This window comes from Notolepis coatsorum, assembly GCF_963971535.1.
Source record: "Notolepis coatsorum genome assembly, chromosome: 15".
NCBI lineage: Eukaryota > Metazoa > Chordata > Actinopteri > Aulopiformes > Paralepididae > Notolepis > Notolepis coatsorum.
The window spans coordinates 83,397,829-83,415,948 of NC_140179.1; the positions used below are offsets into that span (position 1 = coordinate 83,397,829).

General features: G+C 45.9%; 1 protein-coding gene across 1 annotated transcript in view; it reads right to left on the reverse strand.

The window, feature by feature from the left end:
- Nucleotides 1-1,278: 1,278 nt before the first annotated feature.
- Nucleotides 1,279-18,120, reverse strand: part of LOC311242118 (receptor-type tyrosine-protein phosphatase beta-like) — a gene marked incomplete at its 3' end in the record, with an annotated part of 83,921 nt that continues 67,079 nt past the window's right edge. Inside the window, exons 16-23 of the mRNA XM_084331073.1 lie at nt 16,100-16,218; nt 13,889-14,036; nt 13,279-13,548; nt 6,351-6,520; nt 5,885-6,035; nt 4,577-4,677; nt 1,723-1,888; nt 1,279-1,574 (exon numbers count right to left, since the gene is read on the reverse strand). Of these exons, the coding sequence (XP_084187199.1) occupies nt 1,279-1,574; nt 1,723-1,888; nt 4,577-4,677; nt 5,885-6,035; nt 6,351-6,520; nt 13,279-13,548; nt 13,889-14,036; nt 16,100-16,218 (1,421 nt within the window). The remainder of the gene's footprint in view (nt 1,575-1,722; nt 1,889-4,576; nt 4,678-5,884; nt 6,036-6,350; nt 6,521-13,278; nt 13,549-13,888; nt 14,037-16,099; nt 16,219-18,120) is intronic.

Here is an 18,120-nt window from a genome sequence, read left to right on the forward strand (position 1 = left end):
AGGAGAGGGATGCAGATACTCTCTTTCTTTCTCTCTGTATCTCTCTGTCTCTCTCTCTCTCTCTCGTCTCTCTCTCTGCTAGTTGATTATAGTGTTAACAATGAAGACTGTTGTGCGTGTTTTAAACACTTCAGTGTAAATTATAGCACTAATCCCAAAGAAAATGCATGTCAGGTGTTTTCAGCACTGAGGTGATGTGATGTATGTCACTACTTTTACCCTGGACACACATCCTGGTGAGTTCTTCTGACAAACTGCCTAATACAAGATAAATAATATATGTCTTGTAGTGGACTACAAAAGAAAGAAAGAAAGAAAGAAAAGAAAGAAAGAAAAGAAAGAAAGAAAGAAAGAAAGAAAGAAAGAAAGAAAGAAAGAAAGAAAGAAAGAAAGAAAGAAAGAAAGAAAGAAAGAAAAGAAAGAAAGAAAGAAAGAAAGAAGAAGAAAGAAAGAAAGAAAGAAAGAAAGAAAGAAAGAAAGAAAGAAAGAAAGAAAGAAAGAAAGAAAAAAAAGAAAGAAAGAAAGGTGCCATTCACAGTCAATCGTCTGCTGCCCTCCAGTGGCCAAAGTGAAACACTGCTACTTCTTAAACTTTTTTTAACAAGTTTACCAGCAAGAAGTTGCAACTGAACAGCTGTGGTACATGTGATGTGGTAAATACCAGTATTAAATACCAGTGGTAAACGACCAAGTGGTAAATACCAGTGGTAAACGACCAAGTGGTAAATACCAGTAGTAAATACCAGTGGTAAACGACCAAGTGGTAAATACCAGTGGTAAACACTGGCAGGTTCCATGATACCAGAGTTTACCAGCTGTGATGTTTCAGTGACCCTTCACCTTTTGTGGTGCAAACATACTTTATTATGAACATGGAGTATCATGAGATGTCATCAGAAATATGATGTTGACATGCTGGGATTCATCGGAAAATATGATGTTGACATGCTGGGATTCATCGGAAAATATGATGTTGACATGCTGGGATTCATCAGAAATATGATGTTGACATGCTGGGATTCATCGGAAAATATGATGTTGACATGCTGGGATTCTTAAGAATCACTCAAACCACCTTCATCAAGAAAGCATTGCAAGGTTGAATATTCTGTCCGAATTGCTGCCTTGCATCTGATTGGCCCTGACTTTATGACCTAACTACTGTAGCAACCTGAATGCTATCACCTGGTATTTATGACCTGGTCACATGATACATTACAACTGTCCAGGACTGACCGAATGCGCTATGCCATCCATAATCTTGATTTTGAAATAATGTCAACTCTCAAAGCTCCACCCACTTGTTCTGACGCCTCTCTGGATTGGCTGGCTACTGGCAGTGGGACCGCCCAGAGAACTGACGGTTCTCAGGGTGAAGTTATACAGTCGCCCTGGAAACATCCCGCCCACCACGCGTCTGGTTGGCCGGACGACTCTGATTGACAGGCGGTCCGGAGGAGTCCACTGAAGGTCAAAGCCGTCATAATCCCCAGAGGCGGGATCAGCCCAGGACAGCTCCAGTGTGTCATTAGTCGGACCCTGTTTGACTGACAGATGGGAGGGGGGCTCTGGAGCTAAGAGAGAGAGAGAGAGGGAGAGGGAGAGATTACGTGTGAGTGATAGTGTGTATGTTTATATACAGTATGTGTGTGTGTGTGTGTGTGTACATGTGTGTGTGTGTACATGTGTGTGTGTGTACATGTGCGTTGTGTCCTGACTCACCGGTTCGTCCCAGCACCGAGACGCTATTGGTCAGTTCTCCGCTGTGTGTGATGACCTCAGCGCGGTACAGCCTACCCGGAGTCAACCCTGGGAACATGTGACCTCTGTGCTCCGCCCCCAGATTCTGGGCCCCCAGAGTGGCCCCAGCTGAGTTGTACAGAACCACCTGGACCGGTGGAGACACGACCCACAGTTACACCTGGTGGTGCGTTCTCCTCCAGCCGGTCACATGGCATAACCAGCTAGTTAGCTGGTTAGCTGGTTAGTTCAGACTTTGTAATCCCATCAAATGTATTATAGTTTTAAGGTGTGAAGACCAGCAGCAGCAAGCCCTCCCCCCTGTCCCCTGTCCCCTCCCCCCTCCCCCCTGTCCCCTGTCCACTCCCCCTCCCCCATCCCCCTGTCCCCTCCCCCTGTCCCTCCCCCTCCCCCTGTCCCCTCCCCCCTGTCCACTCCCCCCTCCCCCCCTGTCCCCTCCCCCTGTCCCTCCCCCTGTCCACTCCCCCTGTCCCCTCCCCCTGTCCCCTCCCCCTCCCCCCTGTCCCTCCCCCTGTCCCCTCCCCCTCCCCCACTCAACTCCAACCCACACATCAGACCAAAACAAAACATTAACATTACTACTAGTTACATGGTAGCTGGTTAGTTAAGTGACAGTAATATTACTACTAGTTACCTGGTAGCTGGTTAGTTAAGTTAATATCACTACTAGTTACCTGTTAGCTGGTTAATTAAGTTAATATTACTACGAGTTACCTGGTAGCTGGTTAGTTAAGTTAATATCACTACTAGTTACCTGGTAGCTGGTTAGTTAAGTTAATATCACTACTAGTTACCTGATAGCTGGTTAGTTAAGTTAGTATTACTACTAGTTACCTGATAGTTGGTTAGTTAAGTTCATATCACTACTAGTTACATGGTAGCTGGTTAGTTAAGTTAGTATTACTACTAGTTACTTGGTCCCTGGTTAGTTAAGTTAATATTACTACTAGTTACCTGATAGCTGGTTAGTTAAGTTAATATTTCTACTAGTTACCTGATAGCTGATTAGTTAAGTTAATATTACTACTAGTTACTTGGTACCTGATTAGTTAAGTTCATATCACTACTAGTTACCTGATAGCTGGTTAGTTAAGTTCATATTACTACTAGTTACCTGATAGCTGGTTAGTTAAGTTAGTATTACTATTAGTTACTTGGTACCTGGTTAGTTAAGTTAATAGTTCAAGTTCAAGTTCAAGTTCTTTAATAGTTGTCATACAGAAGTACAGAATACTTTCATACAAAATGCTTCTTACTGTTACGCTCCAGAGACTGTGCTAGACAAGATAGTATCAAATAACATGATAACATAATATAGCATGAATTTAGAAGAAGAAAATGAGGTCACAGTGTTCGGTATAGACATATGTACAATGTTCTGAGTTACCATATAATATACAATACACAATACTATGCAGTGTACTAATGTACAGTACTATCTAGTGCAAAGCAGAAATGGGATGAGGTACAATTTTAGGTACAATTTACAGTAAGGTGTACGAGTTGTAGTGCAATCCTTCATCCATAAATATAAAGTGTGGGGAGTGGGTGCTACAGTGTGTTTGTTTAAAGTGGGTGTGTGCTATAAAGTGTGTGGAGTGGGTGCTACAGTGTGTTTGTTTAAAGTGAGTGTGTGCGTGTGGATGTGTGTGCTATGTGCGTTTGGTGGTTGTTGTTGTGTAGTGTTCATTCATTGTTCGTTTAGCAGCCTGATGGCCTGGGGATAGAAGCTACTTCTGAGTCTTTCTGTGCTCGCCTTGAGACTCCTGTATCGCTTGCCTGACCGCAGCAGTTCGAAGAGGCAGTTGTTCGGGTGACTGGAGTCTTTAATGATTCTCTTAGCCTTGCCCTTGCAACGCTTGTAGTAAATGTTCTGGAGGGTGGGGAGCCCCCCTCCAATTGTGCGTTCGGCTGAACGTGTCACTCTTTGTAGTCTGCTTTGGTCTTTTGCAGTGCTATTCCCAAACCAGGAGGTGATGTTGCCGGTCAAGATGCTCTCTATTGTACATGAGTAGAAGTTCTTAAGGATCTTCTGGCTGACTTGGAACTTCCTTAATATTACTACTAGTTACCTGATAGCTGGTTAGTTAAGTTCATATCACTACTAGTTACCTGATAGCTGGTTAGTTAATATTACTACGAGTTACCTGGTAGCTGGTTAGTTAAGTTAATAGTACTACGAGTTACCTGGTAGCTGGTTAGTTAAGTTAATATTACTACTAGCTACTTGGTATCTGGTTAGTTAAGTTAATATCACCACTAGTCACCTGGTAGCTGGTTACATTTACATTTAGTCATTTAGCTGACGCTTTTATCCAAAGTGACTTACAAGTTCTGTACGACAAGACAGCAAGAAGGGTACAACTCTAACAGCTGAGTAACAATGTTTATCAAAGTGTTGCGTGTTACAGTGTAGGTTAGTTTATTAGGACAAGTGCATGACAGTAAGGTTAGTCAGGGTTAGATTTTTTTTTATTTCTTTTTTTTTATTATCATTTGAGATAATGGTTGAAGAAGTGAGTCTTTAGTCGACGGCGAAAGATTGGACGATTGGTTAGTTAATATTACTACCAGTTACCTGATAGCTGGTTAGTTAAGTTAATATTAAATGGCCTGTATTTATATAACAGCTTTTATCCAAAGCATTTTACAACTTATGCCTCACATATTCACTCACAGATGGCGAAGGCAACCATGCAAGGTGCCAACGGGAGCAGTTAGGTGTTAAGTGTCTTGCTCAAAGACACTTCAACACACTGCCTGGGAGGAACCAGAATCGAACCAGGAACCTTCTGATTACCAGACAACTAGTTACCTGGTAGCTGGTTCTGGTACCGTCTCCATGCTCCCAGTTGACTGTCAGTCTGTCTGTCTGTCCCCCATTCAACACCTGAAGAGACAAGACTGAGGACGGAACTGAAAAGAGAGAGAGAAAGAGAGAGAGAGTGAGTGAGAGAGATAGATAGAGATAGAGAGACAGATAGACACACAGATGGAGAGAGACAGAGAGAGAGAGAAAGATAGAGAGAGAGAGAGACACACACACACACACAGAGAGACACATAGATATATATAGAGAAAGATATAGATAGATAGATAGATAGAGAGAGAGAGAAAGAGAGAGAGAGAGAGAGAGAGAGAGAGAGAGAGAGAGAGAGAGAGAGAGAGAGAGAGAGAGAGAGAGAGAGATAACGAGCAGGAGAGGCTTAGAGAGATAGCTGTAACATAATATAGTATCTGTGATATCATCATCAACTGGGTCCTAATGGTACTGAGCTGTGATGACCTGCTCTCTGCGTTCATACGACATCGTAACTGGCTGACTGGTCGTGTTGGTTGCTTGGTCGGCTCTCTAACATATAGCTGCTATCTAAAGGTTTCCAAAACAACTTGCTATTTGTGAGTTTTCTATTGTTGTTCTACAGTCTACATTCTGTCAAAAGTAAGAATTAAAAAGCAAATACAAGGGTGTATGCATATCTGTGTGCTCTATCTCTATGTTCTATAATAGTACTGGTTTATTACTAGTCCAGTGAACTGTGTTCTATCTCTTTGTTTTATCTCTATGTTCTATAATCCTACTAGTATCTTACTATGTTCTATGGTATACTGGTGGCAAGTAGAGAGGAGTTGCTGGTATAATGGTTTTTTACCAGTCCTGTAAAAAACTGTGTTCTATTCTATGGTATACTGGTTTCTTACCAGTCCTGTAAACTGTGTTCTATGTGTAACGGGGAAGCCTGTGAGTATATCCACAGTCACAGAAACAGGGGTGTTGACAAGTGACTGTGGCATTACGGGCTGGTAAGTTAAACTCACTTCCTCATAACAGGGTTAATAGACGCATAGGTACGGTACATAGGTGTGGATTCACTTCTTAGTGCAGCGGCCTATGTCGTCGCCCGCGGCGCGGGAGCTCCCCTGTTCGACTCCCCCTCGGGACATCAGCATTTAACAACAACACAACGCAGACCAATACGATCCGTCACATACTGTATGGTATACTGGTTTCTTACCAGTCCTGTAAACTGTGTTCTATGGTATACTGGTTTCTTACCAAACTGTGTTCTATGCTATAATGGTTTCTTACCAAACTGTGTTCTATGGTATACTGGTTTCTTACCAGTCCTGGCCAGTAGAGAGGACTCGCTGGACATTCCTCTGCTCCAGCTGACCACCTCCAGTCTGTAGAGAGATCCAGGCTGCAGGCCAGAAAACAGACAGCTCTCTGACCCTGGATCAGCTCTCTGGGAGTTCACTAACACACCAGGAACCTGGAACACAAATCAAATCACACATTTAGATGATATGCCACGATGCTACATGCTGACTGACAGACTGTTCAGTTTGTGGTGGGAGGCCGAGATGTCTGTCTGTCTCTCTATTTCCTATCTATCTAGGCCAGGGGTGGCCTTGGTAAGAGGTGATAAAACACCAGTTTCCAGTAGCTACTAGCTTCCACTTCCACCACGTTAAGAGTCAAATCAGATAGGACAACCAGACAGACAGAAACACAATAAAGTACATGTGCAGGTGATTGGTATTAAAAACCATCCATCATGGTCATTTAAGATCAAAGCTCCACCCGCCTTGTGATGTTCTGTCCCGGCAGCGTCCTGTTGCTTATTGGCCGTTTCCCCGGTAACGCTGTAGAGTGACAGGTCGTAGGCGTCAACATAGCCAATGGAAGGTCTCCATGAGAAGGAGAGGGAGGATCTGTTGGCAAAGCTGACCGCTAGATGACTGACTGCTGCGGGACCTGAGAGAGCGAGAGAGAGAAAGAGTGAGAGAGAGAGAGAGAGAGAGACCCTCCGTTTTAGCAGCAAAAACAAGAAAACATTAAATGTATCCAAGAGTTTTCTTGTAAACAGTTCACGTTTGTTTATATTCACATTTCAACCCAAATAGACAGTTTGCTATTGTTGTTCTATAGTCTACAAGCTGAATACATGTCCTACCTCATATAACCTATTGTTGTTCTATAGTCTACAAGCTGAATACATGTCCTACCTCATATAACGATAGGTTATGTAGATAACCTAGTTATATTAGTATTGGCTGAGCGTCCCGCTCTGAGCCTTATGAGATACCCCTTATCTCCTATGATACCTACTGTATCTCCCACGAAACAACTACATGCACCCCACCTGTATGGGGCCCCGCCCCCATGGTGGCACCGCCCATATAACCGTGACTCTGGTCACCAAAACACCCTTCCTCGCCAAATCCCGTCCCAGGAAAAGATCCCTCAAGAGGGAACTCAGGGCCGCGCAGAGCGGGACGCTCAGCCAATACTAATATAACTATCGTTATATATCGTATTTGCTTTCGCGTCCCGCTCTGAGCCTTATGAGATATGGGGAAGAGCGGACGCGAGACCCGACAAATGTACCCCCTGAGGACCCGTAAGCCCACATCAAGGGGTGCGGGGAGCCCTGTCACCCCATCCTTCCTAATGAAGGGGGGGCGCAGTCAACTCCACCTGAATGCGAACAAGAGGGAACTAGAACCCCTTGAACACACCGTACAGGCGGAACCACGTGTGACTCAACACACTGTGGCCCATACCCATACACTCCTGCTACCCGACCAAAGGACGGGAAGCAGGAAAGGCCACAGACCCCAGAACCGCCTGGGAGACAGAACCCCCGGTCATGTCCATGAGGTAAAACCTTACAAAGGGGCCCGGGGAGGACCATGAAGCCGCAGCACAGATGTCCTCCACCGAGGCCCCACCCAGGAGAGCGGCAGAGGCAGCCACCCCACGAGTGGAGTGCGCCCTGATGCCCCCAGGGGAATCCTGCCCAGCCAACGTGTAGCAGAGGGTAATACCCTCGCACAACCAATGGGACAGGCGCTGCTTCGACAGTGCCTTACCAACACGAGCCCCACCGTAACAGACAAAAAGCTGGTCGGTAACCCTGAAGTCCTGAGTACGGCTGAGGTAAATCCCCAAGCACGGACTGGACATGACAGGTGAAGGCCCGCATCTAACTCACTAGAGTGAGGAGGAGGACGAAAAGCCTGAACCACAATATCCCGGGAGCGGAAGGAACTCCGGATATTCTTAGGCACGAAAGCAGGATTAGGTCGCAGAGTGGCACCGCAATCGGTCCGAAAAGACAGGCACTCTGGACGTACCGAGAGAGCACAGAGCTCACCTACGCGTTTAGCGGAAGTGACAGCCAGTAGGAACGCGGTCTTGAAGGACAGCTGTCCCAAAGGCGCCTGCTCGAGAGGCTCAAACGGGGCCAAGGACAACCGACCGAGGACCAACTGAAGATCCCAAGTCGGAGCCAAGGAGCGTTGCACCGGCTTAACGCGTTGAGCGCCAAGCAGGAAACGCTTCACAAGAGGGTGGCTGAACAAAACAGTCCCCTCAAAACCCTCATGATAGGAGGATATAGCTGCCGCATATACCCTCACCGTCGAAGCTGACAGCCTACCAAGAAGAGACTGGAGAAAACTCAGAACAGCATCCAGGGGGCAGGAGACTGGGTCCCAGCCCCCCCCCTTACACCACTCTTGGAACGCACGCCACCTGCCCGCGTAAACCGCGACAGTGGAGGGAGCATGCGCACACCGGATGGTATCAACCACCGAGGGATCCATCCTCTCCAGACTCACCCTCCCACCAGCCACACCACCAGGCGTTGACCCAACACCGGAGGCTGGAAAAACACTCCGTTGTGCTGTGAGAGGGCCGTCGCTGACCACGGAATGACCCAAGGAGGAGCGACCAGAAGCTGGATTAAGACCGGGAACCACACTGACGTGCCCCGGTCCGGCGCGACCAGGATCACCGTCCTGCGCTCCCTCCGTATCCGCTCCAACAGCTGACTCAACAGCTGTACCGGAGGGAAGGCGTACAGAAGACCGGGCGGCCACGGAAAGGTCGAGAAGGCATCCACCCCCAAGGGGGGATGATCTGCTCGACTGAGCGAGAACCACAAGGGGCACTTGTGAGAACGTCGGCACGCAAACAGATCCACCGAGGCCTCCCCGAACCGATCCCAGATCTGTCTGACTATGTCGGGGAGGAGTTCCCACTCGTCGCGACGAAGACCGCCCTGAGACATTATATCCGCCCCCACATTCTCCGTACCAGGAACGTGGAGCGCCCTCAGACTGCGCAGCCTGCGGGATGCCCATAGCAACAGTTCGCGCGCCGCCCGGAGCAGGCGGGCGGAACGAGTCCCACCCTGCCTGTTGATATACGCCGCCGCCGTCACATTGTCCGTCCTGACCAAAACGTGCCTGCCTACCACCAGGTGGTGGAGCCGTTTGAGGACCAGAAGAACCGCCTTCAACTCCAACACATTGATATGCAGGGTAGCCGGGCCAGCATGACCTGTCCAGCTGCCCCCCACTGCATGGGTCCGACACATCCCTCCCCAACCTGTGAGAGAGGCGTCGGTGAAGACCGTGACGTGTGAGCCCCTGCTGCCCATGGGGACCCCAATGGAGAGGATACCCAGCATCTTCCAATGGGCGAGATCTCCCCATATCGAAAAAGGAACCGTCAACCATTTCCCTTTGCCCCTCACCGGATCTATTCTCAAAGAGAGAAACCACCTCTGTATCCTCCTCATAAAGAGGAGGCCAAGAGGAACCACCGTGTGAGCAGCTGACATAAGGCCCAGCAGACGCATCACCTGCAGCGCCATAACCGTCCCTCCCAGACGGAGACCCTCGAGCGCGCGACGGAGAGCCCCCCGACGCTGCTCCGAGAGGGTCGCAAGCATGGGTCTCGACCTCAATGTCAAGCCCAAGTACTCCACCTGTTGACTGGGAAGAGGTGTACCCTTCTTCCAATTCACAGCAAAACCCAGGCTGGTGAGGAATTCCACCACTAGCCGAGTATGAGACCTGGCAACCTCCTCTGAACGGCTGAGGAGTAAAATGTCGTCGAGATAGAATAGGACTCGTATCCCCCGACGACGTAAAGGCCCCAGAGCAGCCGCCACGCACTTGGTGAATGTGCGGGGAGCCAGAGAATAACCAAACGGCATTCTGTGGTACTCGTACGCTACGCCCTGAAACAGGAACCGTAGGAACTTCCTGTGAGGAGGGAAAATAGGAATGTGAAAATACGCATCCTTCAGGTCTATGGAGGTGAACCAGTCCCCCCTCCTGACAGCAAGCAGAAGGAGTCGGACGGTCAACATCCTGAACGGTCTCGCTACAATCAACCGATTGAACGCGGACAGATCCAGTATAGGTCTGACCCCCCCTGTTTTCTTGGGCACCAGAAAATAACGGGAGTAGACGCCTGACATTGCGTCCTCGCTCGGGACCACAACGACGGCCTGCTTCGCCAACAGAGATTGGATCTCGTCGGCCAGGGCTGTCACTGCGTCTGACCCTAATAATAGGGTCGGCACCAAACCTGAGAACGGAGGATGGGGCTGTGTGAACCAGCAAAACCAGCCCGCCTCTAACATTCTCTGCATCCACTGACTCACAGGGCATTCCCGTCGCCATATGTGAATATAATCCCACAGCGCCCCCGCCGTCAACTGACGCTGGGCCGCAAGGAACAGTAGATAGTTGGCCCGGTCCCCCCCGTCGTGCAAAGCACCCAAGGGGGGACCCCGACAGAAAGGGCCGGTTTGATACGGGAGGAGCTGTCATCAAACTTGTGGACAGACACCCTGAACACCCCTCCAGTGCATGCTGAGGAGTTGTTCCGCAGCTAGACACGCAAGGCATGAGGACCCCATGGGCTCCTACACGCCGAAGCCCTGCAGTGATATTGCTACCACTCAAATCACGCTCGCCTCTCCTTTGCAGACCACTGCCGGTTTGACGGGAGTGGGAGGCAACAGCGCGATACCCCGCCTGGCGAAGGCGAAGCCAGGGTAACCCCTGCTGAGCATTCAACAGAAGAGGCACCGAGTCCCCCTGCTGACCACTGGAGCTAGTGGCAGCTGTAACACCAGGTTCCACCCACCCACAACCTGCGGTGTAGGAACCATGCGACGACGGAACATTCTCACGGACAGACCCAGACTCAGCCATCAACTGGGTGTCAGCCCCTGCCCCCATGAGAAGCGAAGAATGGGGCCGCATACGCTTCAATGAAGGTTCGCGGCCCGCAGCCAAAGGAGAACGCTCAGAGCCCCGCTTCTGAGGGTAACAGAGAGCGGATTGAACGGGGAGCGGGCTGCTCGCGGCAAAATGACGACGGGTTGGTTTACCAAACCCGAAATCACCCAAAATGGCCGATCCCTCGGCCGCCAAGGCTGTCGGCCTCGCGATACCCTGTTGACTCTCCAACCAGGGCACCACTGGCGGGGGAAACATGGCCGCCTGTCGAGGATCTCGCCACAGTCGTTGACGAGACCGTGCTCCCACCTCTGGCTGCACAGCGTGAGGCGGTGTAGGACCCAGATCAACAACCGCCTGCGCCTCCACAGAACGCCCAAAAAGACTATCTGTGGAAAAAGGAGTCGTGAGGAGAGAAAACCTATCCTCTTCCCCAAGAGGAGACTGCTCCAACCAAACATGCCTAACAACCAAAGTCGATAGCATCCGAATCCTCCCCGCAGTTATAGCTTGCGACTGAGTCAAGATCTCTATAACACCACAAACATGAATCACGTTTACAATGTCGGTCGGACCCAAAGACCTACAACCCGACGCCATCTTGGATAGGAAAGTAGCCAGCTGAGCCATAACACTGGCCGCCGCTAAATGCCATCCTGCAGCAGTATACCACTCATTCGTCCATACTGCCACCCTCCGAGCCGATATGCTATCAAGCATCGGCCGGGCGGAACGTCGTTCATCCCCGCCTGGGCACAGAAAAGAAGCTACCTGGCTGCTTAGCCAAGGTACCCCCGGCCTGCACCCCGTTGTCAGCCCCTTCACCCGTAAAAAAGGTAAATAGAGCTCAGCGAACCCCCCCACATCCACCACCGACTGACCTTTATTAATGAAGCTGGCAAGAGGAGGGAAAAGCGGAATCCCGCGGCGGGGATTATTAGACATTCCAGCGTCAACATCAGTGTCAGCAGAAAAAGCAGTAGTAGCATTAGCGTCAACAGCATGTTCCAGGATCGCCAGGACATCGCCCACTACAGTGGAACGATTGCCAAGCCGCCCCGGCCCTGGTGCCGAAACATACTCCACAGCACGACCAACACTGACATCGATGCCTACTGACACAGACCTCACCTTTGTACAAGCCGACCCGTTAGTCAAACCTTGTACGCTGCCCCTCGGTCCGTCGCCGTCAGCCGAGGAACCACCAGCACAGGTCTCATGCGTTGTCGAAACAAGCTCCGGAGAATCCAGGGAAAAACAATCCTCCGGTAAGCCCTCAACATTACGAACCTTCCTTAATCTTTTCATCCTGCTAGTTAACGTATGGTGCACGCAGCCATTACGCTGCGACGAAAATAGAGGAAGGGTGTTTTGGTGACCAGAGTCACGGTTATATGGGCGGTGCCACCATGGGGGCGGGGCCCCATACAGGTGGGGTGCATGTAGTTGTTTCGTGGGAGATACAGTAGGTATCATAGGAGATAAGGGGTATCTCATAAGGCTCAGAGCGGGACGCGAAAGCAAATACGATATATAACCTGTTGTTGTTCTGTAGTCTACAAGCTGAATACATGTCCTACCTCATAACCTGTTGTTGTTCTGTAGTCTACAAGCTGAATACATGTCCTACCTCATATAACCTGTTGTTGTTCTGTAGTCTACAAGCTGAATACATCTCCTACCTCATATAACCTGTTGTTGTTCTATAGTCTACAAGTTGAATACATGTCCTACCTCATATAACCTGTTGTTGTTCTATAGTCTACAAGCTGACATGTCCTACCTCATAGAACCTTTACAAAGTAAATTTCTGTTGTTTTCTTTGCTTGCAATAATTACATCCCATCCGTGTTCAGTTTCACTCTCAGTTTTGGCGCAGTTGCAGTGAGTCCAACCCTCCTTTCATTGGCAGATAGTTAGCTTACTGTGCTCTATAGCGACAATTTCATCAACTAGTGGACAGAGACATTGCATCCTTTAACTCGCAGGGTTTTTACCTGTACAGAAACAGAACCAGCTTTCCTTTGATTAGCAGGAAGAGAGTTGTCGAAGCAGTTTTTTTTTCTCTTCTTGGACTATGGTGATGTAATCTACAGACATGCTGCGGCCTCCACTCTTAAATCATTGGACTCTGTCTTTCCCTCTGTCCTCAGATTCTGCATTTCACTATGATGCCTCTAGCTCATGGAATGAACTCCAACAGTAAAAAAAAAAAACGTAGATTCTCCCCTCTGTCGCAGAATTTAAGACCTTGATCACTAATCATTGTCAATTAGGTTTTATGTGTTTTAATTGCTTTGTTATCCTTGTTTTTGTCTACCCTTGTGCCGTTGTCTTATTGTTGTGATTTTCTATGCTGTGATTCCTATGCTGTATTCATGATCGGTTGTCTCTGTATGTAAACGCAATGTGACCGGGAAAAACGTCGGTTGCCTTTCGAGTTTAAATAAAGGTTTGAAATGTTCTCACGCGTTTGACCCTCCGTGACGGCCTCCAGGGACGACACCCCGCCGCTCAGAGTCAGCACCCGAACTGTGTACCACTTCCCAGGGGTGAGGTCCTCCAGCAGCTCCCTGGTGGTCCCCGGAGCCAGCGACCGGTTGGCTAGAGCCACGTTCGCCTCGTCCAATAGCTGCAGTGTGTAGCCGTCGTACACGCCCACCGGCATTTCCCAGGTGACGGCGAGGCTGTGTGTGGTGTGGTCGCTGTCGGCTTGGAGGGCCGTCACTCTGGCCGGGGCTGGTGTGGAGGACATGGATATTTGTGTTAAACATTATAATGTTTATTTATGTATTTAATCATTTATTTATTTATATTTTGAAATATTAAATATATTATATATTTAATATAAACATAGTACACCACAGTAATACTATAAGTCACAGCAGTAGAATGTGGTAAATCTGTAGTTTTCCTATGGGTCTCAATGAATAATGACAGGCATGTATGGAGAGAGTACTGATTGATTGTGTGATTATAAACACAACATGATAATGGTTATAGATGATGATAATACTATTTGTATTTGTTATTTCTGTCTAAATCAGTCAATGAATCAATATTTTTTTCTCTCTCTTACCAGTCCTGCCAGTAGCAGTGTTGTTATTGGTCAGCTTTCCACTCAGTGATTGGATAGTGACCCTGTAGCCCCTCCCAAGAGTCAAATCCAGGAAGTCCAGAGAGGTGACATGTTTAGGAACGGGACGCCTTTCCATCACTACACCCTCCTGGTGGAGCGGACACACAGGGTGGAGACATTTATACTCAGATACACAGATTGGAGACATTTAAACTCAAAGACACTGGTTGGGGACATTTAAGACAGGGTGTAGACATTTAGACTCTATAATACTAACTCACCACGCTAGACAATATTATAATACTAACTCACCACACTAGAGACAGTATTATAATACTAACTCACCATGCTAGATAATATTATAATACTAACTCACCACACTAGACAATATTATAATACTAACTCACCACACTAGAGACAGTATTATAATACTAACTCACCATGCTAGATAATATTATAATACTAACTCACCACACTAGACAATATTATAATACTAACTCACCATGCTAGATAATATTATAATACTAACTCACCACGCTAGACAATATTATAATTTATAATACTAACTCACCATGCTAGACAATATTATAATACTAACTCACCATGCTAGATAATATTATAATACTAACTCACCACACTAGACAATATTATAATACTAACTCACCACGCTAGACAATATTATAATTTATAATACTAACTCACCATGCTAGATAATATTATAATACTAACTCACCATGCTAGACAATATTATAATACTAACTCACCATGCTAGACAATATTATAATACTAACTCAGCACGCTAGACAGTATTTTAATACTAACTCACCATGCTAGACAGTATTATAATTAGGGCTGTCAGTTTATCGCGTTAATTAGATTAATTAATTACACAGCAAATTATCGCGTTATGAAAAGTAACTCAAATTTTTTTTTTTTTTTTTTTATAATTTTTTTTTTATCTCATTCACTCCATAAGAATGTAGAATACACATTTACAGACTTTTTTTAATATGGCCCATTTGCATGTTCTTGGTATCCGATTCTAGGGACATCTATGAATCTCAGGGAATGTATTCCCAGTGTCAGAAATACTGTGGGCTAGATCCACAAAGAATGGATTGCACTGTGCAAGTTGCATCCTTACTTACAATTCATTATGAATTGAAAATGGGGGACCCTGATGTAAACAAGCCAAAAGTCTTTCTCTGGTCTGCATCCCCTTAACAATTGTGTGTATTGAGCCGTACTGTATTGTACCCATTCTGCAATCTGTTGATAACATTTTCATTCAATCAATCAATCAATCTGCGCGGTGATTGATTGAATGGAAATTTTATTTTGAGTAAATTGTAATGACCCAAATGAGAATATCAATAAATCTTTTTTTAATCTTTGACTGTGAATAACACCATGCTCAAATTGACCAGACCTGAAAAATCTAAGCAAATTAATAGATGGAAGATGATTAAACAGTACTGAATTCTGCCATCTGGACACATGCAATTTGAAATATGATTATAGAATATAGAATATCAGGCATAAAATGGTTATGCGATTAAAATGCGATTAATTAGATTAATTAATTACAAATCCTGTAATTAATTAGATACATTTTTTTAATCGCCTGACAGCACTAATTATAATACTAACTCACCACGCTAGACAGTATTATAATACTAACTCACCACACTAGACAGTATTATAATACTAACTCACCACACTAGACAGTATTATAATACTAACTCACCATGCTAGATAATATTATAATACTAACTCACCACACTAGACAGTATTATAATACTAACTCACCACACTAGACAGTATTATAATACTAACTCACCATGCTAGATAATATTATAATACTAACTCACCACACTAGACAATACTAACTCACCACGCTAGACAGTATTATAATATTAACTCACCACGCTAGACAGTATTATAATACTAACTCACCACACTAGACAGTATTATAATACTAACTCACCACGCTAGACAGTATTATAATTTATAATACTAACTCACCACGCTAGACAGTATTATAATATTAACTCACCACGCTAGACAGTATTATAATACTAACTCACCACACTAGACAGTATTATAATACTAACTCACCACGCTAGACAGTATTATAATACTAACTCACCATGCTAGATAATATTATAATACTAACTCACCACACTAGACAGTATTATAATACTAACTCACCATGCTAGCCAGAGAGACAGTGTACATGTCCAGATCTCCTTCTCCGAGGGTCCAGGATACCCCCAGACCCCCCACTGCTACATGGGGAGAGAGGAGGAGGTTCCTCACTGCACTGGGAACTGGAGAGAGAAGGAGAGAGTGAGAGAGGGGGGCGGGGGAGGGAGAGAGAAAGGGAGAGAAAGATAGATTCGTAATTAGTAGGGAAATTCCAATATGAAGTTTCAAGCTAATTAAAATGGCCAACAAAATGTGGTACCATATAGTGTCTTTAGTATGATTATACAAGCTATCTAAAATGAGTAAATCTATTTGAAATATGGCCACCAGTGATCTCATTAGGGACATTGAATCCTTGTATTGTGTTAATTACAGCTCAATGAAATTATGTAGATAAAAAAGAAAGAAAAAAATATCAATACCTTGTCATTACTGCTATGATAGTATAAAAACTGAATCCGTTTGGATTGACATGTATGAGCCAGCTGGACAGAGAATCAGGAGACAAAGGTGAAGTCAATCGATGGATTTTATTGACAGGAACACACAGAGAACAAGGAACAGTCCAACGCCTGGGCCCTCATTTATCAACAATGCTTAGAAAGTGTTCTATTTTCGTTCTTAAGCACAGAATTTAGAATGTGTGTACGCACAGAAAAATAGGGATTTACCACACAGGTTCTATGCACACTCCATGTTGTTAAATACCATTTGTTCTACGCTCCACGCTCGTGCACGATTTTAAGTATTTGCATATAGCACCACCCGTAATTAACCAGGGGCCTACGGTAATGGAACACCCCCATGAAATGTGGAAAAGTGGACTAAGCCGAGCGAAGCGTGTTATGGGAGAAATACGCGACAGGCTGACAGACATGTACACGTACGGTGATGTCGGATATGATATCTATTAACTTCATAAAGACCATTGCTGCCTGGGCAGCGCAAACACTAATAAAGACCGTTAACCACTGTTTGCCATTGGTGTCATTAATAACCATGCTGGAATATGACTGCCTTTTCTTCGTTTAGTTCGATTAATACCCAGGGATTAAAGTTCTCCGTCAATTTTCTACCTGCATGTGATTTGTAGAGGCATACAATCTATTTTGATGTCGGTATTAGGTAGCCTATATAAACAATAATACGAGAGCATATACAAGAACAATGAATCTCACTGCCATGTAGCCTACGCCATGTGTAGCCTGCCTATATGTGATCAATACAAACTTGAACTTGAATTCCATCATGTCTGTGTGCGGGAGCTCACAAGGCTGTTGTCACAATGTAAATAAAAACGTGCACTGAAAAGTTACAGTATGTAGTTGGTTGATTATTTGTATGACAGTCAGTAAACCCTTGCCAAAAGTATCAGTTTTATTTAATGAATTGAAAACATGCAGCATCGCCTTCCTCCCGGCATGCAGCAACGACATGTATCAGGCAAATGCGCATCACTGAGTGGAATCCCTTTCTATTCACATAACTGCATTTGTGATGGAGCTTTGACAGCTACATGGGTGGTACAGTAACAGTCTATTGCTCGATTCATCTCCAATATCACGATGGACCGTGCCGGTGGCAAGACCCGAGGGTGGAGACTGACTTGAATGTGCATTGTGCGTTTTGTTCCACGCTTTAATTCCGTTCTCAAATTGCGGTACAAATGAAGGAGGTGTCTCGGGTATAGCGGACTCTAGTTAATATTATGTTCTCTCAGCAATTAGACTGCCCCTCATTCATTCATTCATTCCTATCTGCTATCTCTGAAAACAGTTCCCCGCGAGCGCAGTCAGTGCACCCCGTATATTCCGATAACCCTATTATATAAACCATGCTGCATTCATTCGGAAAGAAAGACTTATTCCAAATGCTATATTTATAGGGTTTGACAATAATTACACTACTGTCGCTATTTTACAATGAACTATAATGAATTACGGGTCATACTACAGAACACGCCAGTGTTGAAACTAATGCACGGAAGCTTATTTCCGCGTTGCAGACTGCAGTCTTCATATTCT